The following is a 26,660-nucleotide window of genomic DNA, read 5'->3' on the forward strand; positions in this document are numbered from 1 at the left end:
CTCTTCTTTTTGAAAGTCAAGTTAAGAAAAACAAGAAAAATTTAGAAAATTCTTATTCCATTGTGCAAAATCCATAGGAATAAGGGACAGAGGAATAAGAAATTATCGAAAAAAAACCAATGATTCATAATGTGTATATACAACGCGGATGTCGTTAATAATATGAATAGATAGTACGTAAAGCAATTAATTAAGCAAAAAAGTACATTTTTAAAAGTTACACAAATCCCAAAAAATCGAACAGAGTAATAAGAATGATACCTGAACCACGGACAGAGGAATAAGATATTTACCTTCGTAATTCCGGAGCCACGTGCAACAGCCGACAGTTCCTCGTACCACGTTCCGAGCGCGACTGATTATTCCCCGCGGGGGGAAGTTTGTCTACAATCTTCAATACGTTTACAATACAGGCGAATAAAACCCGCACCAGAGAAATAAGAATTTTGTCGCGGACATCTCTTATTTCCTAAATTTGAAATACAAAATTATAGATAAAAAAATACTTGTTAAATTTTAGTAATGTAGTAACTAATAATGTATCCATGTACTCAATCAAAATATTCGTTAAGTTGACTGAATTGAAGGTATCATCACATGTTTAGAGAAAAATGGAGAACGGACACGACAGAGTAGTAAGAATAACGGATATATTTTTTTAATATAAAAAATTACAATGACCTTACACAAAAGCTAATCGATGTCCCAGTCGACTAGAGATATAAAGTATCTCTGAAAAAAAAAACAGGATTTTAAACTAAAGTTTTCAGTGAAATAAGCCTCCGGACATTGAAAATTAGGGTCTCGGAGAATCACCCTAGTCTTATTGAATAACTTTCGTGAAATTCATACTGAATCCATATCAATCCGGCTTACGTACAGGGCATAGCACTACTACAGCTCTTGTAAAAATTACTGACGATATCCGGGTCGGTATGGATAATCGCAAGATCACGGTACTATCGCTTCTTGACTTCAGTAACGCTTTTAACTCAGTCGACTTCGATATCTTACTTGGCATATTGCGCTCACTTAATGTATCTCCTGCGGTAGTTGAATGGTTCCATAGTTATTTGGTGGGCCGGCGGCAGCGTATAAAAGTGGATTCCTTTCGTTCTTCGTGGTGCAACAAGCTGGCTGGTGTCCCACAGGGCGGCGTGTTTGTCTCCCTTACTTTTTTCGATCTTCATAAACTCTATTACTTCCAATATTTCTTCTTCCTACCACCTTTACGCTGACGATCTTCAGATTTATGCTCAGAGTTCTGCTGCCGATCTACCTCAGACTATCTGCGCCTTAAACACTGATCTGGAGAGAATACTAAACTGGACTAAATGTTACGGTCTCTCGGTAAACCCTACTAAATACCAGGTAATAGTCATAGGTAGCTCAAAGCTTACTTCCAGGATTGACTTTAATTCTTTACCTGCCATTGTGTTTGATGGCGTACGGATTCCATTCTCTCCAAAGGTTAAAAATCTGGGTATCTTGATGGATCAGAGTCTTTCTTGGACAGCTCAGGTGAGTGAGGTTAGCAGGAAAATGTTCGCTGCGGCCGCATCTCTCCGTAGGCTTCGTAATCTCTTGCCTTACGCAACTAGGATTGCGCTTGCTGAATCTCTGTTATTGCCCATATTAGATTATGCCGACTTTTGCTATATTGACCTTACGGAGGATCAACTCAATAAACTTGAGCGTCTGCAGAATCTTTGTATAAGATTTATTTTCGGCTTGCGCAAATATGACCACGTGTCTCACTTCCGTTCTCAGCTCAAATGGCTCCCTATTCGTCGCCGCCGGGACTCTCATATACTCGCCCTTCTTTTTGGCATTCTCTTTAACCCTGCTACTCCGCCTTATCTCAAAGAGCGTTTCAAGTTTCTCTCTTCTATCAGATGTTCTCAAACTCATATTCTTGCTCCCCCACCATCTACTTCTAAATTCTATAGCAACTCTTTTACCTTCCGGGCTGTACGGTTGTGGAATTCCTTACCAGTAGAATTAAGACTAGCAAAATCTCTTCCAATTTTCAAAAATCAGCTTAAATTATACTATCTATCTCTATCTTAAGTTGCCATTTTTATTTATTGTATTTATGTATGTATGTATGTATGTATGTATTATGTGTATGTAAGGTATATTTATTTATGTATTCGGTATATATGTATGTGGCGTTCCCTTTATCTTGCAGAATATCGATTGTCCGAAATACATTTGGCATAGCAGCTTTCGCAGAAACATTTTTACCCGAATGATACTTTTGCATAATTGTACAAATAGCATAACTGTCATATCACATATAATTTATTTGGCAGAATTCTGGATAGCAGAATACTAATATTGTCGATTTTAATATAGCCGAATTGTGTATAGTATACATTATATTTCACCGAATTAGTAATAGCATACTGCTAATATCGTCGACTATAATTTTGCAGCATTTTATGTCGCATAATACTCATGTTGCTGACTGTAATTTTGCCAGAAATGTACATTAGGTTAGAACCCCATCCAGACAAAATACTCACACGACACAGAAATCGTATATGTCACAGAGTCGGTTTAGGTGCGACGACGAGCGAAGCGAGGAGGAGCGTGTTAGGTTGACAGTGTTATGTTATTAATATAGATTAGGTTAGAATCCCTATCCAGACAAAATACTCACACGACACAGAAATCTTATATGTCACAGAGTCGGTTTAGGTGCGACGACGAGCGAAGCGAGGAGGAGCGTGTTAGGTTGACAGTGAGTAAACCAGAACACCCTTTTTATTGTAAAAAATAAATAAAACATAAGTGACATTATTCTGCGCATCAACATTATGCCAATGTATTATTCTGCCTACGACAATTGTGCGAAATGACAGAATGCCAAGTCAATAGAATGCGACACAATTTTCGACAAAAGAATTAATCGATTATACGACTATTATACAATTTACCATTATGCCATTGTATTACTCTGCTTTAAATAATTATGCAAAATGACAATATGCCAAGAAATTAATGCAAAAAGTCATTCTGCGAAAAGAGGATTCTGCCAAGCGTTGTTATGCGAAGGTAAAATAAGACAAAAAAAATTATGCAAGATAATGGTAATCCATGTATGTGTGTTTGTGTTGGTTTTCTCTATATTTTTTGTTCTTGCACTGCCTGTTAACTTTTGTTTCTGTTCCGTTTTTCCAGCTACCCTAAGGTTGTCTGGAAGAGATCGCTTTTTAGCGATAAGACCGCCTGTTGTTACCTAGTTATACTCTCACTAAACATTCTGTATACTTATAACATGTAAAATGGTGCAATAAAGAATATTTACTTACTTACTTACTTACTTACTGTTTCCTGTATTTTGACGCAAAGGTTTGCACTGTCAGCTCAGCTGCCCAAAGCCTTCCCGCGCACTCGCGCAGTATCGTTATAACTATTGTTGCCATGGTTACAGAGCCAAACAATGCGTTTTCAGTTTTTTCGATATTGCGCGCATGCGCCGACAGCCGGCGGACGTTGGCTTTGGGTAATAGACTTTAATGTAGGGTTTTAGTAAAAAAAAACATTTTTTCTACTCCCCGTAGTGTTATTCGTCATTTACTGTCTCGTGCATTTCTTTAGTAACTCTACATAAAAGATGCCAAGCCTCCGTCCGGCGCCCCGCGCACCCACGCATACGATATAACTCTTAAAGCATTGTTTAGGAAGCATTTAAGGGATATAGCGGGGGTGCGGGGCGCCGGGGAGTGCGAGCGACAGGGTGAGGCAGGAACAGAGGAGAGGCCGACAAGTCAAAATAAAGTTATTCTAGAAACTGTGAAAAAGTAAGTGCATGGTCGTAGAAAAAATAGTATTTTATACAATCGTGATATAATACAAAGCTTTTCAGTCGAGTACCATGTTTAGGCCACGAAGCTTGCTGAGTGATATCATTAAGCTTTTCACTCTCGTAGTGAAAAGCTTAATGATATCACTATTGTATACAATACTTTTTCTACGAGTCATCATCTTCATCATCAATGGACGGAAATGTCATCATTCATCATGCAAGTTAAAATTAATGTTAATAGAGTCGTTCACCGTTGTATCAACATCGAATTACCTAGCAACCAATTGTTTGTAATAACCGTCTCTGATTGGCCGATAACGCGACAGATAAAAAAAATGTGTTTCAGATGCAGGAAAATTTGCCAGGTATCTAGCAGCTATTTAATAGACGCCATTTTTGTCACGCACACTACTACAAACGTATACATACATTATATACGCACACAAACAAATATTATCGGCCGACAACTGACGGGGGTCCGGCATGCCAAAAAATGTCGGAAGCGTCCTGCCGATATCGGCAGTTCGATGGTGCCTCGGACATAAACTGTTGTAGGAGAGTGCCATCGGCATTAAATCCGCAATTTTTGCGTTTTATATCGTTTTTTAGTAATAATGATCTATTAAATACATAAGTAAGACCTGGAAGCGCATAAATCTTACATTTTACATCCTTCCTACATCCGATATCGGATCGGATAATGTGAAAACGGCCTTACCGGGATTCGAACCCGGGACCGCGGCATAGCAGGCAGGGTCACTACCGACTGCGCCAGACCGGTCGTCAAAGAAGCTGAATTTACATCGCTGACCTTTCAGAAGCACACAACTTCAGCAAAATTACAAGGATTCCATCGTTATCAGTGTCAAGCATAGAGGAATATGAAGGAAAGAGTTGTAACTCCATACATCAGTAAATGAAAGTTGCTTGTAGTGACATCTAGCGTCATCCACGCGTCAATCACGTGTCAACTAGCGTAAATTATCAGTAATGCTACTTGTCAATTTAGATGTCGCGACGAACAAAAAGTCTAATGCTCAACAATTTTTAGCTAATATTACTATTAATCAGTATTCTGTTTTCAATTCCTTCTGCTTGTAATGTAAGTTGTAAACTATTTTAATATTACATTTTTGGCAGAAGCGACACTGTTGACACCTAGTGTCGAGTAGCAGTACTGATAATTTACGCTATTGGACGTGTGGTTGACGCTAGATGTCACTACAAATAACTCGCATTTACTGATGTATGGAATTGCAACTCTTTCCTTACTGATTCCTCTATGTTAGATAGATAGAATACTCTTTATTGGCAGTCCTCAGCAAAAGATACAGAAAAAAGATACGGTGGAGACAAAACAAATTATTATAAATAGAGGCAGATAACAGGCGATTTTAGGTATAAGCAAAGACATATGTAACTCCTTATCTAGACAGCTACAGTCTAAAAAAAAAGGAACCTCAAAGCCCTAGAGAAAAAGGTACGGTGGCTTAGATGGCGTTACACCTTTGGGGAACGCTTGGCTGGATGGCGCTAATATTAATTAATACCATATGGTACTGAGGTACGTTTTTTTCTGTCTATATGGAGTAATATATGTCTTTGTATACGGTTACTATTTTTTTATTTATTTGGGAAACATACAGCACATAATAATACATTATGGTAAACAAATATAGCTAACTCATAAGCCAAAACAGTTTCCACTTATAGCTATTACAGAATTCTTTGCTCCGAAAAACAATACAAGTAAAATTTAAAAAAAGTTGATTTTAACAAGCAGTAATATAGTACATTACATCAGAGGCCGGGAAAATGAGGATTTCCGGCCAAGTGGGTATATACGGCCGAGCGAGCGTGCGAGCGAGGCCGGATAGGGATACGAGGCCGGGAATCCGTTTTCACGCCGAGGCATGTATAGTGCTTTTCTCAAACATACAATGAAATAAAAAAAAATGCTCTAAAGGACAATATTTTATAAAAAAAAGTTACTTTGCAGGCCTAGGCCTAAAAAATAATATGAAATCCCTTTACAGTCCTCTCGAGTTGTTGCGCCCAAAAAGCGATACTTCCCAGCCCATTTTAAGGAACGTAAAGACAATATTTCATTGCATGTTTGAGAAAAATAGTTTTACATGCATGATTAAAGTAAAGTATTCAAGCAAAACTATTTTTTCCCTCACTAGCTCGGAAACACGTGTTTTGTCCTTTAATACCAGCGGGTAAAAACGCATTTTATCCACTAGTGGGTAAAGTAATTTGACCTTGAATAAAGTCAAATTAACTGCTTTAAAATTGATAAAAGTAGGTGAATATAGTAATAAAGATGATTTACCACCTGTGGAACTAGTAGGAGGCAGTGATAAACACATTTTTTGCTTTGTAGTTTCCTCGCTATAGTGAGGGGAAAAGTTTTGTGTTACACTCGGGTGCAAATGTATTTTACTTCTCGTGTGTTAAAAAACTCGCAAGTTCAGGATTCTACTCTCGAACCACTCGCTTTGCTCGTGGTTCAACTATAGAATCCTTTCACTTGCTCGTTTTTCAATTCCACACTCGGCGTTAAAATACAACTTTGCCCCCTTGTATAACAAATAACTATTGCCAGATGCCGTGTTCTACAGCCTGGGTCTGGACGCGGATATCGAGAAGATAATGGCGGAACTGAGCTGGACCACAAGACCCATGTTTATGGACTACATCAATGTTGCCAAGATTGAGGGTAGGAACACCAGCAGGTAAACGACGGTATTAGCAAGGGTAATTTAGATATATTATAGGATTTATAGTTAATAGTATGAATAACAAAATTAGTTATTAAATAAATAAAAGTTACTACTCGTAATATTGGGAGAAATTATTCATTAATTTTATTATTTTCAATTCATAAAGTAATTTTTGACGATCATGATGAGAAGATAAACATAACTTTGGCATGTAACAAATTTATAGTGTAATTTTTATCATGAAATAAAGAAATCTAAATCTAAATCTATGTACAATCTTAAACAAATAAAATATAAAAATTAAAACTAAACTACCTTAAAAAATTTAAATAAAACTAAATTAAAATACATGTTGGTATGTTAACTGTGGTACCCATATACCAAACTAACAAACTATTGTAAATAAGAACCAATAGCAAAAAAACAATTCATTATCGTTGTGATCTAAATTATTGTTACTTACACAGTTTTCATTATTAAAATATATAAACCAAATGTAAACTAATCAGCACGGGAAGCATGGTCGCGCGATAGACGATAAAATAGCTGGCCGTCCATATCGCACTATTTGTAAGTGCGATAGGGACGGCCTGATATTTTATCGTCTATCGCGCGACCATGCTTCCCGTGCAGAAAGACCTTCGCGAGCTGTACCGGGTGCAAAGGTGCCCATCAAACTTGCCGCATTGCCACGTTGGATGGCAATGGACAGCCTTTGCAGCAGGTATGAGCCCGCACGAGCGTCGGAGGTCCTCTCTCTCAGCTTATGTCCCAAGGAGGATTATAGGATTTAGAATCTTTTTTAGGGTTCCGTAGTCAACTAGGAACCCTTATAGTTTCGCCATGTCTGTTCGTCCGTCCATCCGGCCGTCCGTCCGTCGGAGTCCGTCCGTCCATCCAGCCGTCCGTCCGTCCGTCCATCCGCGGATAATCTCAGTAACCGTAAGCACTAGAAAGCTGAAATTTGGTACCAATATGTATATCAATCACGCCAACAAAGTACAAAAATAAAAAATGGGAAAAAATGTTTTATTAGGGTACCCCCCCCTACATGTAAAGTGGGGGCTGATATTTTTTTTCATTCCAACCCCAACGTGTGATATATTGTTGAATAGGTATTTAAAAATGAATAAGGGTTTACTAAGATCGTTTTTTGATAATATTAATATTTTCGGAAATAATCGCTCCTAAAGGAAAAAAAAGTGCGTCCCCCCCTCTAACTTTTGAACCACATGTTTAAAAAATATGAAAAAAAATCGCAAAAGTAGAACTTTATAAAGACTTTCTAGGAAAATTATTTTGAACTTGATAGGTTCAACAGTTTTTGAGAAAAATACGGAAAACTACGGAACCCTACACTGAGCGTGGCCCGACACGCTCTTGACTTGGCCGCTTTCACGGCAAAACGGAGCGACGAATTGACGCGATTTTAAGTGGAGTTAGGTAGTTAAAGGGGTGGAGAGTGACATAGGCTACTTTTTGCTGTTTCTAACCCCTCCACTTCCTTAAAAGGGGGGGGGGATTTGTATGGAGCATAACTACATTGATGATGCCTATTTTTTTTTAAATATTTATTGACATGATATTTATCATGATATATTATTAAAATGTATCACTTGTTCGTATAAAAAAAAAAGACGCAAAAATATTTGGGGAAATATGATTTTGGCCACTTCCAGGCTGCGAAACAGCGCCATCTAGTTTTGAGCGGTTTAAGCCTAAAAATTAGGGATGTACCGACTAGTCGGGAAAGCCGACTATCCGGCCACATTTCTAGTCGGCGATTAGTCGGCGACTAGTCGGCAAAAAAGGCCGATTAGTCGGCACTTCATTACTGATAGAAAAACAGTACAAAACTAAATTATCAGCTGAAAATTATGGTTGCATTATGTACCTATTCGTAATTCCTTTCTCTGTCAAAACAACAAATTTCTGTAATCATCACAGAAATAAATTTCCTACCTAGGATTATAGATTTCATAGGCAGGATCATTACCCACTAAGCCAAGCCGCTTGTTAAAAATGGAAAATGTATATAAATATTAGCATGAACCTTTGAACCTGTAAAAAATCATAAAAAGCGCGAACGTAGAACCAAAAATGACATTCAAAATGTGAATTTAGTCGAAAATTATGTTTTGGCCGACTAGCCGACTAGTCGGCCGACTAATCGGCCACTCAAGCGCCGACTAGTCGGTAGTCGGCCTAGTCGGCCAAATCAATAGTCGGTACATCCCTACTAAAAATGTATCACTTTTTCTTATAAAAAAAAGACGCAAAAATATTTGGGGAAATATGATTTTGGCCACTTCCAGGCTGCGAAACAGCGCCATCTAGTTTTGAGCGGTTTAAGCCTAAAAAGCCCATACATTTCAGGGGTACGCTTTTTTGTATCGGCTTTGGCAGTCCCGTATTATATCGTTCTTGGTATTAGTACGAATTTGCACGAGGCGCTTTGTTACGAAACCGTTCAAAAACCACCCTGGTTTTTGATCCTGTCTTCGTTAGGTTAAGATATTCATTTTTGTAATTAAAAATCAATTTTCAATTTTATAAATTTAATAATAATAATTCATTTTAATTCATTATCATGTAACTGTTGACATTTCAATTTGTATATTCTTTCATTAAAATATTCAGTATTGTTCGAGTCGACATTATGCATTTTATAAATCTTCAGTATTAATTTATTCAATTTTTAATTTCATGTTATTGGTAATGTTTTAATTCATTCACATACTACTTGACTATTTTTTAAATAAAATATTCATTGAATTGTATAATTAAGGTAATGGCGCCTATTAACGTGGTACTTAAGGCAGATTTCAAAAGATACCAAAAAATTAAGGGTATCAAAGCTCATTAACGACCACAAATATTTTTTTTATGGAAAAGTATTTATTGAACTATTAGTTTTGAAGAGTTTTAGGATCATTTTAGTTTATTATATGTCATAAAATGATTATTGAAGTCAACATACCTAAATTTTCTATTACCGTGGTAATGAACAGGTTGCAGTTCTATTAACGCGAATTGAGATTTCATTACCGAGGGTATGAATGACAGTGTTTTTCTGCCATCGGTAAATAGAAACCCATCTCAAAATTCGGAGCTTAATACCGACGGTTGAATATACAAATTATGACAAATACATATACCTATACTATCCTCCTTTATAAATACCCACAGAAGACTCAGTTTCACCTAAGAAATCTGTACTTACGGTACACTAAATGTCATATTTTGATACAAGACTAATATGTCGCTCGGTAATAGATACTTCTATAGGAACCCATTACCGACCCAAACAAATATTGCATGGATCGGTAATAGATTCTTATATATTCTATTACCGAGGGTTATCTGATCGTACCATCGGTAATAGGCATAAATTGGAGTATTATAAAATCTAATTCCGACCCATAAAAACAAAGTCATACAGATGTATTTTCATTACAAATCAAAATAAAATATTGCAACCTTATATTAAAACCAAGTTTACATAACTGGTAAGTAAGCATCAGACTTTATGTCAATGTTTAAAAAATTGACAAATTAACGGTTTTCATAGAAACTACGAAATCAGTCATGAAGTTTTTGCTAAAAATTAAGGTTTTGTTGAATAATTTTCATACCGCGTAAATAGTTCTTTGATAGCGTGAATAGATCAAGATTGAAACAACTGTAAGACATTATATAACTGATCACATATACTTAAAATAAAGCAAAAAGAACTAATATCACTACTTTAACTATTACCGTGGTATACCACAGTAATAGAATCTACTCACGAAATGGCGCCTTTCACCGCTGTCTTTTAATTTCCACTTTAAACACATTTCCAGGCTAAAACAATACGTAAAAAGTACTCAGAAGTCATGTAGAAAACTATAAACAATAATTTGAAATGCATAACTTTCTCCTGTTTGCCATAATTATTACGTAAACTACTAAATGAGATTGGAGTTCACTTAGGTTTAGCGTCACACGTCAGTATGACACAACCTCTTCTCGCGGCCCCGTGGCAAAAACTGTCAAATAGCGAGCGTCTTCTTTCATTCACACTCTCTATCGCCTATATGTGCGTTAGTCAACTAAACAGGCTTCCTTTGTGTGAGTAACTTTTTTTAAGAAATTGGTCGGTTTGCCTATAAAATGCGTATTTGCAAATGCGGCGGTAATGGACGTCGATTTCGATACCCGCGTTGATAGCCGCCGTTACCTTATAATAATATTTCAAATCTCTAGTCAAATCTAAATTTACAAATGGCAATGTGATAAGTTCAAATTTGACAGCTTTTAGAGCTTTTTAAAAACTTACGGTTATTCCGCCTCCAACGACATTCACTGTACCACTTTCTTTGTCCTCACAATTTGCATTTATTCACATTTTTTTTCAATTTGGAATCCACATCCATTTGGATTTTACATGGTCCTTACGAAGCCTCTGGGTTGTGAGAGGACAGGACTGTGGCACCGAGTCAGGCTCCACCTATGCAACGGGTCTTCATCATCGAAGCCGTGGGTCGACCAGGTTGGCGCAGGGCGTATTCAGCTGCGTGCAGGTTCCAGGGCTTCCACTCATCGAGTCCCATCCCATCAGCCAGGATCCAGGACGGGTGAAAGTCGCGACGAGCACACGCAGCATCCCATTGCAGTGGGCATCCATCCGTGACCAGCAGTCAGTCGCGGGATCCAGCCAATTCAGCGCCAACTAGACCAGTCCAGGAGTATTCAGTGGAGATCAGCGGGAGCCAGCATTCAAAACCAAGCAGCATCCAGCACAGGAGGGAAAACGAACAAAGTGAGATCGTTCCATTCCTTTCTTTTTTTATCCACATTCCTTTGTTTTCTTCATTTTCTGTGTAGCTGCAATATTCATTAGGTATTATTCAGGCATACCTATTCAAATACCAAATTCATTGCTTTCCCATTAAGTGCAGAAAGTTAATTCATTGCCATCATTTGGATTAGAAGCCAGTAGACATTTCGATAGGATTATTCACTAGAGATATTCATTTTAGTAGGTATAACCTCTTGACCCAGTTCACAGTAATAATATTTAAGATTTTAATATAAACTATCACTTTCACATAATTCCTATATAATACGATAACTATAATTCAATAATTTTGTAACTTTATTACGCTAATTTCAATTAAAAACTTCAAAAACAATAGGCAAACACGTTCTTAAAACAATCTTGATAACTAACTGCAGTGCAAATAAGTCGTAAACAAGGTTACGTAATACAAGTGCATACCTTTGATTCGCATAGCAAATAGTTTTAGCGCCTGGAGATTTTTTAAGAGCAAAGTTTTTATTTAAGGTCATAATTTGTACCAATATTTATAGGCTCATTTTTAGCATTTTATTATGCCACAATGTCATCGACACAGGATTTACATCAACTTAATTACAAACGTGACCTTATCAGAGGTAAACTTACTGTTTTCCACAATTTTGTGTCGCATTTAGCTGATGACCCGCAATTAAATGAATTACAGCTTGCAGAGTTGCAGTTACGATATGACAAAACATTGCCGCTTTATGATGAATTTGACACATTGCAGACGAATATTGGTATATTATCAGAATTCACAAGCGAAGAGTGTATAGAAGATGAGCGGGTACTATTCGAAGACATTTACTTCGCTAGCATGTCGCTAGCGAAAGTACTAATTCATAAGTATGCAAAACTTAATTCAGCAGTAAAAGTGTCCCCTCAGGCTCTTAAAAATACATTAGATATGAGGATAAATAACCTACAGTCTACGACAAACACAAAGGTGTGCAAATCTGCACGCGACATTTCTTTAAATTCAAATATTCATGTCCCGGTATTTAGGGAGTTCAATTCAATTGTTCCCAGGCACAGATTGGCGCCAGAACAGAACTCTCGTGACCAGTTTCCAAAAGTTGACCCTAGCGACCAATACGTACAATTCAATGAGTCGCCGTCAGTCCAGGGGTACTCATATCAGTATACATCGGCTGCGTCTCTTCACATGGAGCGTAGTTTTGAAGCCAAACATGGCTATACAGTCCACAGATGCAATTACAGTCGTGTGGCGGGAGCACCGAGCAACTATGTTTACGATCACGTCCTCGATAGTTCAGAGTTGCTCAGTTCCATGGTTCGTCGTCACCAAGTATTCATCGTAATATACAAATATTACCGCCTTACGTTCTTACATGCAGGGCCTCTTCTGAACAACGAAACGAAACAGCTCTTGATAGGTAACATATCAAGAGAGCTTGACGCGTTAGAGGGTTCAGCAATCCATTTATACCGTTTTCACACATTCATACCTTTTTAAACACATTCATATAAATATCTGGGTACTTTTTCAAATTATGGCAATTTTCACCCAAACAGATTTCAGTCCTTTCCTTCCTTTCCACGTCCTGATGGGCGATCCACACATTTCGTACCAAACGCACAGATTGCAGCCTTCAATACATCACCAGTTCGTGGCACTCATCTGCAGGACAACTTGAAAGGCATCCATGGCAGCGACGGTATCTCACGGTCTGCAACAACGTCTACCCTCCCCCTCGGCATACAGTTGAAGTCACAGACTTCAAGGCGGGAGCATGTTACGAAACCGTTCAAAAACCACCCTGGTTTTTGATCCTGTCTTCGTTAGGTTAAGATATTCATTTTTGTAATTAAAAATCAATTTTCAATTTTATAAATTTAATAATAATAATTCATTTTAATTTTAATTCATTATCATGTAACTGTTGACATTTCAATTTGTATATTCTTTCATTAAAATATTCAGTATTGTTCGAGTCGACATTATGCATTTTATAAATCTTCAGTATTAATTTATTCAATTTTTAATTTCATGTTATTGGTAATGTTTTAATTCATTCACATACTACTTGACTATTTTTTAAATAAAATATTCATTGAATTGTATAATTATAATAATATTTCAAATCTCTAGTCAAATCTAAATTTACAAATGGCAATGTGATAAGTTCAAATTTGACAGCTTTTAGAGCTTTTCAAAAACTTACTGTTACTGTTCGTTATTCCGCTCTCCAACGACACTGTACTACTTTCTTTGTATTCTTTCACATTTCGGAGTAAACCAGCTTTAAACTACAGTCCGCTTATCATTTAACACCTCTGCAACACCTGAGCCCAGCGAAGATTAGACACGCTTTGCTTCTTCTTTTCTTATGCGCACTGCCAAGGAGTGGAATTCCTTGCCGGCGGCTATATTTCCGAGCTCATATAACCCGGCAACCTTCAAATCTAGGGTGAAAGGGTACGTAGCTGAATGGCACAAACGCTCACGAAACGAAACGCTGCATAGATTGTATTCCTAACCCCCACTTCCCCAAGCGCGGATCCAGCTTCGTGCCCAGGGGGGGGTCACGTGGTAAAGGCCCGGGGCCCCAGGGGTGGGTCACGTGGTCTATTTGTATGGCCAACTTAGGCTCCAGGGGGGGGTCATGACCCCCATGACCCCCCCCCCCTGGATCCGCGCATGCACTTCCCTAAAATCGGCTTGCCGATAATTGGCAGGAAGCTGCGCAGGATCGGGATAAGGGGCGTGCTCTCGTTTTGGAGGCCAAGATCCTCTTTGGATCACAGTGCCATACTAGTTAGTTAGTTACCTCCCTAAAATAGGGGGTGGAGTTTCCGCAATTTTAGAATTTAATGCGAGCAAAAGTCAGTTAATAACAAAGTCAAGTATCTGACGGCACATGTAATAAGGTAACGGCGGCTATCAACGCGGGTATCGGAATCGACGTCCATTACCGCCGCATTTGCAAATACGCATTTTACAGGCAAACCGACCAATTTCTTAAAAAAAGTTACTCACACAAAGGAAGCCTGTTTAGTTGACTAACGCACATATAGGCGATAGAAAGTGTGAATGAAAGAAGACGCTCGCTATTTGACAGTTTTTGCCACGGGGCCGCGAGAAGAGGTTGTGTCATACTGACGTGTGACGCTAAACCTAAGTGAACTCCAATCTCATTTAGTAGTTTACGTAGTAATTATGGCAAACAGGTGAAAGTTATGCATTTCAAATTATTGTTTATAGTTTTCTACATGGCTTCTGAGTACTTTTTACGTATTGTTTAGCCTGGAAATGTGTTTAAAGTGGAAATTAAAAGACAGCGGTGAAAGGCGCCATTTCGTGAGTAGATTCTATTACTGTGGTATACCACGGTAATAGTTAAAGTAGTGATATTAGTTCTTTTTGCTTTATTTTAAGTATATGTGATCAGTTATATAATGTCTTACAGTTGTTTCAATCTTGATCTATTCACGCTATCAAAGAACTATTTACGCGGTATGAAAATTATTCAACAAAACCTTAATTTTTAGCAAAAACTTCATGACTGATTTCGTAGTTTCTATGAAAACCGTTAATTTGTCAATTTTTTTAAACATTGACATAAAGTCTGATGCTTACTTACCAGTTATGTAAACTTGGTTTTAATAAGGTTGCAATATTTTATTTTGATTTGTAATGAAAATACATCTGTATGACTTTGTTTTTATGGGTCGGAATTAGATTTTATAATACTCCAATTTATGCCTATTACCGATGGTACGATCAGATAACCCTCGGTAATAGAATATATAAGAATCTATTACCGATCCATGCAATATTTGTTTGGGTCGGTAATGGGTTCCTATAGAAGTATCTATTACCGAGCGACATATTAGTCTTGTATCAAAATATGACATTTAGTGTACCGTAAGTACAGATTTCTTAGGTGAAACTGAGTCTTCTGTGGGTATTCATAAAGGAGGATAGTATAGGTATATGTATTTGTCATAATTTGTATATTCAACCATCGGTATTAAGCTCCGAATTTTGAGATGGGTTTCTATTTACCGATGGCAGAAAAACACTGTCATTCATACCCTCGGTAATGAAATCTCAATTCGCGTTAATAGAACTGCAACCTGTTCATTACCACGGTAATAGAAAATTTAGGTATGTTTGCTTCAATAATCATTTTATGACATATAATAAACTAAAATGATCCTAAAACTATTACCTTAATATCTAAATAATCCATACTAATATTATAAATGGGAAAGTGTGCTTGTCTGTTTGTTTGTCCGTCCTTCACGGCAAAACTGAGCGACAAATTGTCGCGATTTTTAAGTGGAGATAGTTGAAGTGATGGAGAGTGACAATAGGCTACTTTTTGTCTCTTTCTAACGCGAGCGAAGCCGCGGGCAAAAGCTAGTAGGTATCTAATACTACTGTAAATTATGTTTGTACTAATATGTATTCTGTGATTATGTTTCAGTTCTATAGGCAGATCTTCGTCTCGCCAAATATTCGGCGTAAGGAAGGCAAGATCAGTTCCTGATACATACATCAGCGATGAGGCCTTGAGGTACATCACGCTTGTGTCCCAAAAAAGGGTAGGATGAAACTAATACTCATGTTTCAGTGCCATTCTTGACAAGTAAGGGGTTGAAAGCATAGATAAATAAGTTAGGAAACAGTTGTAACTCCATACATCAGTAAATATGAGTTATTTGTAGTGACATCTAGCGTCATCCACGCGTCAAATAGCGTAAATTATCAGTACCACTACTCAACACTAGATGTCAACAGTGTCGCGTCTGCCAAAAATTTAATATTAAAACAGTTTACAACTTATATTACACGCAGAATTAATTGAAAATCAGAAACTGATTAATACTATTGTAATAATATTACAAAACCTCTTCGCTTCTTATCAAACTCACTATCAATTAATATCTTAGGTAAGATAGATAGATGTACATATGTATGTATTTTTGGAAATATTTATTTAGGTGTACGTGTATGTATATTTATTATGTAACTTCTTATGTAGGTAACTATGTAAAGTTTTAGTAATATCACCGCCCACAATATCTCTGCTTTGCCTAAAAGTTGACTGGTAGATAATGCTGTCTGGCATTAAGTCCGCCTTTTGTACTATAAATTTTTCTTTCTTTGTGTACAATAAAAGGTTGCCAGCCTCTCGCCTACGCCACAATTTAACCCAATCCCACAGTCGCTTTCTACGACACCCACGGGAAGAAAGGGGGTGGTGAAATTCTTAACCCGTCACCACACAGGTACAATAAAGATTAAATAAATAAATTAATTAAATAAATAGATAAGCCCGGAAAGCAAACAACAACTTTGCTCACTGTTTCAGCGAGTACAAAACGCAGCAAAACATTCGGAAAGCGCGCTCCATTGCAAGCTCTCTCCTCAGCACCCGGGAATTTAACGAGTCACTCTTTGGAGCCAGCAAGGTAGGCCAACAACAGGGTGTATTTTGATAGCGGGTCAGTAAGGGCAGCTATGAGATCCCGTGATTCCCGTGGTCCCATGCGAAAATGGTCCAAGGAGACCTTCCCTCGATTTCAAATTGATGACAAATGGTATTTTAAGATTTTGGAAAAAACATACAGAGTGCGAGAAGGGCATTTTGACAATAGTTATTTGTTATACAAGGGGGCAAAGTTGTATTTTAACGCCGAGTGTGGAACTAAAAAACGAGCAAGTGAAAGGATTCTATAGTTGAACCACGAGCGAAGCGAGTGGTTCGAGAATAGAATCCTGAACTTGCGAGTTTTTTAACACACGAGAAGTAAAATACAATTTGCACCCGAGTGTAACACAAAACTTTTCCACTCACTATAGCGAGGAAACTACAACGTAAAAAATGCGTCTATCACTGCTTCCAGTAGTTCCACAGGTGGTAAATCATCTTTATTACTGGAGTCACCTAATTTTATCAACTTTAAAGCAGTTAATTTGACTTTATTCAAGGTCAAATTACTTTACCCACTAGTGGATAAAATGCGTTTTTACTCGCTGGTATTAAAGGACAAAACACGTGTTTCCGAGCTAGTGAGGGGAAAACTTTTTTGACGCTTTCGATCCCATTCCTATCCGTGATCAAAAGCTTGTACCTACAGGACAAAAAAAAATCAGGCTAGAAACTTTTCAACTTTTCGTTTTTCTGATGCCAATCGATTCCATAATATTCCTATTCAGTAGTTTCTTGTTAAAAAACAACAAAAGCAATTAATATACTGATTATTTATTACAGTGATTACTGAAAATTAATTAAAGTAGTTATTTGTGCAACAAGAGAGCAAAGTCGATATTTTCATTGAGTGACAAATTGAGTCTGGAGGAAGCTCACTCGCTACGATCGTGATTCTAGTTTAGAATCTTGAACGTGTGGGGATACACATAATGTATATAGAGGTATTATGTGTATCCACAAATGCAATAAGGGACTCAAAAGTCACGAAATGTAAATAACTTTGGTCTCGTGTCGCACATACAACTTTTCAGCTCATCATGACCATAGAGGAATAAGTAAGGGAAGAGTTGTAACTCCATACATCAGTAAATGCAAGTTATTTGTAGTGACATCTAGCGTCAATCACGCGTCAACTAGCGTAAATTATCAGTACCACTACTCGACACTAGGTGTCAACAGTGTCGCGGTCTGCCAATGTCTGTAATATTAGCTAAAAATTGTTGAGCATTAGACTTTTTGTTCGTCGCGACATCTATTGACAAGTAGCAGTACTGATAATTTACGCTATTTGACGCGTGGTTGACGCCAGATGTCACTACAAGCCGCCGAGGACGCCTCTATTTGGTCATGTGCAGTGAGCAAATAGATACTTTGCTCACTGATTCTAAGCAACAAAGTAGGCTCTTAGACGAAAAAGCTTTTGTTTCTATTATACACTGCGGTCAGCGCCAAATGATCAATGCCAAAGTGCGAGCCTAGTGGATCTATTACCTCTGCCACACTATGCTCCTCGCGCTGCCGCCATGTTGCCCTCTCCGGCCACACACTTTCTCACACCCCCACACGCGTGATTATCGCACAGGTTGTTGCCGGCCCTTAAACCTCAGCCACACACTCGACGAGCGGCGTGGGAAGTAGGCAGAGGCATAGTGTGGCCGCGCTACTCGTCATGCCGCTCGTCATGCTCCTCGTCATGCCCACCGTTCCCTATTTTGTCGGTTTTTTGGCGCGAGTCAAAGGGCCGGCAACAAACCTAGTGCGATAATCGCGTGAATATTATAGGGCATTGAATGGCCAGAGAGGGCGACATCGCGGCAGCGTGAGGAGCAGCGCGTAGGGCATAGTGTGGCAGAGGTATTTCACTCGCGCCAAAAAACTGACAAAATAGGGAGCGGTGGAAGTAGCGCGGCCACACTATGCCTCTGCCTATACTTACCACGCCACTCGTCGAGTGTGTGGCAACGGTATAAATGAGGCTAATGTTCAATAATACTTATTTATTTGTTGTTAGGACACGGATGATGACGTCATGAAGATGAAGTTGTTCCGTCTCATGTACGAGTCGGTGAAGGACAGCGATCTAAAGATCAAGAGAGCGGAACTGGTGAAATCTGGCTTCGAGAACTCCACGGGCTTTGACTTAGGGTAACTTACCCAAAAAATACATAATTTTTAGGGTTCCGTAGTCAACTAGGAACCCTTATAGTTTCGCCATATCGCGGATAATCTCAGTGACCGTTAGCACTAGAAAGCTGAAATTTGGTACCAATATGTATATCAATAACGCCGACAAAGTGCAAAAATAAAAAGTGGAAAAAAATGTTTTATTAGGGTACCCCCCCTACTCGTAAAGTGGGGAGTGTTTTTTTTTCATTGCAACCCTAACGTGTGATATATTGTTGGAAAGGTATTTAAAAATGAATAAGGGTTTATTAAAAACGTTTTTTGATAATATTCATATTTTCGGAAATAATCGCTCCTAAAGGAAAAAAAAGTGTGTGTCCCCCCCCCCTAACTTTTGAACCATATGTTTAAAAAATATGAAAAAAATTAAAAAGTAGAACTTTATAAAGACTTTCTAGGAAAATTATTTTGAACTTGATAGGTTCAGTAGTTTTTGAGAAAAATACGGAAAACTACGGAACCCTACACCGAGCGTGGCCCGACACGCTCTTGGCCGGTTTTTTTGGTTCCTAGCATAGAGGAATAAGTAAGGAAAGAGTTGTAACTCCATACATCACTAAATGCAAGTTATTTGTAGTGACATCTAGCGTCAATCACACGTCCAATAGCGTAAATTACTAGTACCACTACTTGACACTAGGTGCCAACAGTGTCGCGTCTGCCAAAGTTCTAATATTAAAACAGTTTACAACTTATATTACAAGCAGAAGGTATTAAAAACAGAGTACTGATTAATACTATTGTACTCGTAATATTAGCTAAAAATTGTTGAGCATTAGACTTTTTGTTCGTCGCGACATCTTTTTATACTACGTCGGTGGCAAACAAGCATACGGTCCGCCTGATGGAAAGCGGTCACCGTAACCTATGGACGCCTGCAACTCAAGGAGTGTCACATGCGCGTTGCCAACCCATTAGAAACTTGTACACTCCCTTTTGCCGTGTTAAGTGCCTACACAGCAAAAAGGAGCGTACAAGTTCCAAAGAGTTGGGTTCCGACGACTCAAAGGACAATAGACGGAACAAATTCATCTATTGAAAAGTAGCAGTAAGTACAGATAATTTACGCTAGTTGACGCGTGGATGACGCTAGATGTCACTACAAATGACTTGCATTTACTGACGTATGGAGTTACAACTCTTTCCTTACACATTCCTCTATGGTTCCTATTAATAGCACAGAATATCTTATACTTTTAAACGAGCAATTCTTGTATATTTATTTATTTATTTATTTATATATATATTTATTTACACTGACGATCTCGGAAACCGCTCTAACGATTTCGCAGAAATTTGTTATGTGGGGGTTTTTGGGGGTGAAAAATCGGTCTAACTTATCCTTAGGTCCCGGAAAACGCGAATTTTCGAGTTTTCATGCGTTTTTCTTCACGCGCCATCTCGTGTGCAGTAGTTGTACTGTTAAGACAGAATTCTTTCGGTTGATGTAAGTACTATTTATTGCAAATACTAGATGGCGACACAGGTCAAGGCTAAAACGAATAGAAAAATACACTATTTGAGTTTTTGTGGCGAAATGCGCGCCATCTCGTGTGGAGTAGTTGTGTTGTTAAGGCTGAGAATTCTTTCGCTCGATGTAGGTACTATTCATTTTTGAACTAGATGGCGACACATGTCAAGGATACGAAACAGAACCGAGCGAAGCTCGGTTGCCCAGATATTAATATATAATGCAAATAATGCAATGCTCCTTCAATATATTTGTAACATTTCGGGCCGCGGGTGATGAAAATTATACACGAAAGGGTTCTTTTTTTACAGTTTATTTACACCGTAGACCAGCATCATCACTTACCATCAGGTGTGATCGTGGTCAAACGTCTACCTATTCATACTAAAAAAAAAAAAAAAACACACACACACACGGGCACAGGTTAAGCACATTACACAATTATTTACACGGATATATACAAAAGAAAAGGCTATTTACACATAATAATTACAATCGAATGTGCAAAACTATACATATGACTTATGAGCCTTCTTGACATTTGGATCACACACTGAAAAAAAAAATACATAAACAAAAGACGCGCGCTGGCAGCGGCATCAATACCGGCCTACAGCACGGAGGTTCTAGTTCGGTCGCCTACAATATTTTTTTCCCCTCACTAGCTCGGAAACACGTGTTTTGTCCTTTAATACCAGCGGGTAAAAACGCATTTTATCCACTAGTGGGTAAAGTAATTTAACCTTGAAATAAGTCAAATTAACTGCTTTAAAATTGATAAAAGTAGGTGAATCTAGTAATAAAGAAAATTTACCACTTGTGGAACTACTGGAAGCAGTGATAAACGCATTTTTTGCGTTGTAGTTTCCTCGCTATAGTGAGGGGAAAAGTTTTGTGTTACACTCGGGTGCAAATGTATTTTACTTCTCGTGTGTTAATTTAACTCGCAAGTTCAGGATTCTATTCTCGAACCACTCGCTTCGCTCGTGGTTCAACTATAGAATCCTTTCACTTGCTCGTTTTTCAATTCCACACTCGGCGTTAAAATACAACTTTGCCCCCTTGTATAACAAATAACTATTTTCGCCAGATACGTGTTTGGCGACGCTTCAGACAAGCTGAACGTGATGGTCGACATATCGAAGACCCTTAAAAGCATGTATGATGTCTGGAGGCCCGTGGAGCACATCAACGCGTATGAACAGATCGCCAATCTGGCTATAGAGGTGAGAGACGAAAGTTTGTATAAGAAACTTTTATTTTGACGACCGGTCTGGCTCAGTCGGTAGTGACCCTGCCTGCTGAGCCGCGGTCCTGGGTTCGAATCCCGGTAAGGGCATTTATTTGTGTGATGAGCACAGATATTTGTTCCTGAGTCATGGATGTTTTCTATGTATATAAGTATGTATTTCTCTATCTACGTATGTATATCGTCGCTTAGCACTCATAGTACAAGCTTTGCTTAGTTTGGGGCTAAGTTGATCTGTGTAAGGTGTCCCCAATATTTATTATTTATTTATTTTGAGCATAGAGGAATAAGTAAGGAAAGAGTTGTGACTCCATATATCAGTAGGTAAATGCAAGTTATTTGTAGTGACATCTAGCGTCATCCACGCGTCAAATAGCGTAAATTATCAGTACCACTACTAAAATATTTTATGCAGTGCACGAAATAAAGCACCACCTAATTAGAAGAAAAATGTGGACAGTAATTATGTTTAAACACAATTTATATTTATTAAGTCAAAGAGAAAGATATACTTAAAGTAAATGAATTGACCGTGACGTCACTCCTCAGTATTTCATAGTAATTCCATATTAGCAAACCGTTTTGACAGTTCTTAAAAAGAAGCTGATTTGACTAGTTGGAAACTAGCCTATTGGACCTAAGGAGCCTAACTACATGGTTTTTTTATTGAATAGATGAGATATTTTTTTTATACATAATAATTCAGCACGCCATGTATTACGTCCACATCAATTAGCGTACCTACCTAAACGTCATTACGACATGACACAGGTCAGATAAAAAAAAATAATTACTCTTAATTAATAACACTTTTTAATAAAATGATTATACTATATGATTTGTATGGTTAGATACTATAACTGGATACATTATTCGCCTGTATGGAATCCACACGCTGTATATACCTACGATTGTCAGTTACAGCTTGAAAAAAAAGAGCAAAAATGGAAGTAATATTCTTTTCCCCTCACTAGCTCAGAAACACGAGTTTTGTCCTTTAATACCAGCGGGTAAAAACGCATTTTATCCACTAGTGGGTAAAGTAATTTGACCTCGAATAGAATCAAATTAACTGCATTAAAATTGATAAAAGTAGGTGAATCTAGTAATAAAGATGATTTACCACCTGTGAAACTACTGGAAGCAGTGATAAACGCATTTTTTGCGTTGTAGTTTCCTCGCTATAGTGAGGGGAAAAGTTTTGTGTTACACTCGATCTCGGGTGCAAATGTATTTTACTTCTCGTGTGTTAAAAAACTCGCAAGTTCAGGATTCTATTCTTGAACCACTCGCTTGGCTCGTGGTTCAACTATAGAATCCTTTCACTTGCTCGTTTTTCAATTCCACACTAGGCGTTAAAATACAACTTTGCCCCCTTGTATAACAAATAACTATTATCATAGCAATACTCACTGCTTCTCATACAGAAGTGTCACAACACAATAGTTAATTGCCACATGCAAAGCGGTTTACATAGACTGTGGAGCTCTATTGTCTACTTTTTTTGCTGTAGGGACGAAGGTTTAGGAATAATTCCCATAGAAAATTTGAATTTCGAGCCTTTTCAGAGCCAAGATGTGTTTGACCGGTTATACACCGTGGGCCTGAATAACCCGAAAGATATTAACAGTGTATTACTGACCACATTTGTAAACTATAATGTATAAACTTTTCTGGATATCGCCTAGTTTCAGAGTTATTACCAATTGAAAAAATAAATATTTTGTTATTGTTACTCAGTACAAAAGGCCTTTTTAACGGCGTTGATGCCATTGTCGAGAATAGTCTCACTATCCTCATTGATAGATGTCCATGATAGAAACCTTTCAAAAAATTAGGTTTTTAGAAAAAAACGGTAACACAATGAGTGTTACTGTTTTTTTTCTAAAATGTCATACAAATGTCAAAAAATAACTAGTAACTCATTGAACAAAAAGTATTTGTCTAGAAAAAAAAATGTTAATTTTTATTTTAAGTGCCAGTTTTATGAATAACATTTACTTTTCATGTGAAAATACATAAAAAAATTGTAAAAAAACTACAAAAACTTTGTCTAAAAATTACAAAAGTCATAATATTTTTTTTTACATCAAAAATGCGTGGTTAAAATATTTCAGGTTTATTCAGGCCCACGGTGTATAATAAGGTTGTAAGTTATACTATTATTATTTACTGTCAAATCCCTTGCAGGTGAGCCACCTGGTGGATATGGTTCGCACGATCGCCGTGACTCCCCCCGGCAAGAACCCTCAGGAATCCCTCGGCGTAGGCAAGATGTGAAATTTATGTTTATAAACATGTATTGAAATGACATGTTGTTTTGTTTGTTGTTGAGCGTAAGGCCTGATTTAGACGGCGTGCAAACTCGCATGCGATTTTAGTTACATTGCGGGCTGTGGAGGTTAAATACATTCAGCAGAGCCATCTATACCGCAATGTAGTAAAACTCGTATGCGAGTTCTCGTACCGTCTAAATGGGCCCTAATAGCTCTGGCCCTGCTTGCTAATAGTGCTCCCACACTGGCTGTTATTTTAGTGTTAATATACTTAATATTATTTGCTTGTTTTGTATATATTTTTTTGTAATCATTATTATCAAATTGAATTTTAAATATCGTCACTACTTTTAAAAAAACTTGTATTTTCGTCTGTCAATGAAAAGAAAAAAAAATGGAATGCATATAGACTTACTGCGTGAGAAGCAGTGAGATACGATATTTTTAGGGTTCCGTAGTCAACTAGGAACCCTTATAGTTTCGCCATGTCTGTCTGTCCGTCCGTCCGTCCGTCCGCGGATAATCTCAGTAACCGTTAGCACTAGAAAGCTGAAATTTGGTACCAATATGTATATCAATCACGCCAACAAAGTGCAAAAATAAAAAATGGACAAAAATGTTTTATTAGGGTACACCCCTACATGTAAAGTGGGGGCTGATATTTTTTTTCATCCAAACCCCAACGTGTGATATATTGTTGGATAGGTATTTAAAAATGAATAAGGGTTTACTAAGATCGTTTTTTGATAATATTCATATTTTCGGAAACAATCGCTCCTAAAGGAAAAAAGAGCGCTCCCCCCCCCCCCCCCCCCTCTAACCATATAAATAAAATAAATAAATAAATATTATAGGACATTCTTACACAGATTGACTGAGGCCCACGGTAAGCTCAAGAAGGCTTGTGTTTAAAAAATATAAAAATATAATATGTTTAAAAAATATGAAAAAAATCACAAAAGTAGAACTTTATAAAGACTTTCTAGGAAAATTGTTTTGAACTTGATAGGTTCAGTAGTTTTTGAGAAAAATACGGAAAACTACACTGAGCGTGGCCCGACACGCTCTTGGCCGGTTTTTTTTTTCAGCTTTGGCTTTTACTCCCTGCCAATGCACAGGGTGAATTTGCCAATATCAGTGTTGGCTTGGTGTTACCGTATTGTTGACTTTCACACGTGAGGAGAATAATATCTAGAAAAAAAAAACAGCAACTCTGGATGTCATATCATCGATTGTCATATGTCAGTGTGACTGTCACTTTAACGAATTTCGGTAAAAGTTAACAGCGAAATCTATAAATAATAATGAATAACACCATAAAAATTAGTAAAGTAAGTGCTGTAAATATATTAGAAATAATAAAAAAGAAACCATGTTATCAATGTGATGCCAGCTCCAATTTTTTTGAAATTGCCACGTTTTTTCGGGCTCAACTTTCATTAGCCAGACTCTATCTCTATCGCTCCCGCTTAACCGTGCAAACTATCGGTCGACGGACGCGGACGTTTGGCACGGACGTCCGATGAAATCTGGCTGTCTGGATGTTTTGTTCCCACACTGATAGGTATTTACGACGGACGTCCGCGTTATTTATAATCTGAAAATTATTAGAATATAATTGAAAAAAAGATTTATGAATTTTAGAGACTGACGAGACCGGTGGTTCGTTTGACCGGACCGATTGCTTAGTTTCGGGAGTTGATCTGTCTAGGGTGTCCCCAATATATTTATTTATTTATAATCTGAAAATTATTAGACTATTATTTAGATTTGCATTTTAAGACTGTCTGTGGCAAAAATAAAAAATGGAAAAAAAATGTTTTTACATTATCCGATCCCATATCCTGTACATTATAGGCGCTATCTGATTTGATTTTTGACACCCCAACGAGTGTGATAGGTATTTAAAAATGAACATTATAAGATCCGATATCGGATGTCGGAAATAATCGCTCCTAAAGGAAAAAAAAGTGCGTCCCCCCCCTCTAACTTTTGAACCATATGTTTAAAAAATATGAAAAAAATCACAAAAGTAGAACTTTATAAAGACTTTGTAGGAAAATTGTTTTGAACTTGATAAGTTCAGTAGTTTTTGAGAAAAATACGGAAAACTACGGAACCCTGAGCGTGGCCCGACACCCTCTTGGCCGGTTTTACATTATCCGATTCCATATCGTATACATTACAGGCGCTATCTTTGATTTTTGACATCCTTCCTACATCCGATATCGGATCGAATAATTAGAAAACGCACTTACAAAGCCCATATTTAATGTGTATTTAACATAAAATTAATAAATAAATAAAAGACATGTTCTGTTCACATCCAGTTTAATTTAGGTAACCATGGAAACATTTATTATTACCTAAGCATAGATAAAAAAATAGAACAATTTAACCTTAAGTCTAGAGCTTCCGTTTGGTCGAATTTGGTAACTAAAAATATCACAAATAATAGATAATATAGATATCATAACATAAGCAAATTAAATATAACATAATAAAACCATAGAGGAATAATAAGGAAATAGTTGTAACTCCATACATCAGTAAATGCAAGTTATTTGTAGTGACATCTAGCGTCATCCACGCGTCAACTAGCGTAAATTATCAGTACTGCTACTTGACAATA

At 37.5% G+C, this 26,660-nt stretch overlaps 1 protein-coding gene across 1 annotated transcript; it reads left to right on the forward strand.

Moving 5' to 3' along the window:
* Positions 1–15,911: 15,911 nt before the first annotated feature.
* On the forward strand, positions 15,912–24,063 carry LOC125239438. Its single transcript, XM_048147015.1, has 5 exons — positions 15,912–15,927; positions 16,726–16,825; positions 18,860–18,993; positions 21,594–21,729; positions 23,943–24,063. The coding sequence occupies exons 3-5, from the start codon at positions 18,878–18,880 to the stop codon at positions 24,030–24,032; spliced, it is 342 nt and encodes a 113-aa protein (XP_048002972.1). The 5' UTR covers positions 15,912–15,927; positions 16,726–16,825; positions 18,860–18,877; the 3' UTR covers positions 24,033–24,063.
* Positions 24,064–26,660: the final 2,597 nt, after the last annotated feature.

This window comes from Leguminivora glycinivorella, chromosome 25 (assembly GCF_023078275.1).
Source record: "Leguminivora glycinivorella isolate SPB_JAAS2020 chromosome 25, LegGlyc_1.1, whole genome shotgun sequence".
NCBI lineage: Eukaryota > Metazoa > Arthropoda > Insecta > Lepidoptera > Tortricidae > Leguminivora > Leguminivora glycinivorella.

Excerpts from the sequence above, each read along its gene's own strand:
- LOC125239438 (XM_048147015.1), top strand. The coding sequence starts at position 18,878 with ATGAAGATGAAGTTGTTCCGTCTCATGTACGAGTCGGTGAAGGACAGC. Across the intron at positions 18,994-21,593 it reads TCCACGGGCTTTGACTTAGG|ATACGTGTTTGGCGACGCTT; the intron begins GTAACTTACCCA and ends TATTTTCGCCAG. Across the intron at positions 21,730-23,942 it reads TCGCCAATCTGGCTATAGAG|GTGAGCCACCTGGTGGATAT; the intron begins GTGAGAGACGAA and ends AATCCCTTGCAG.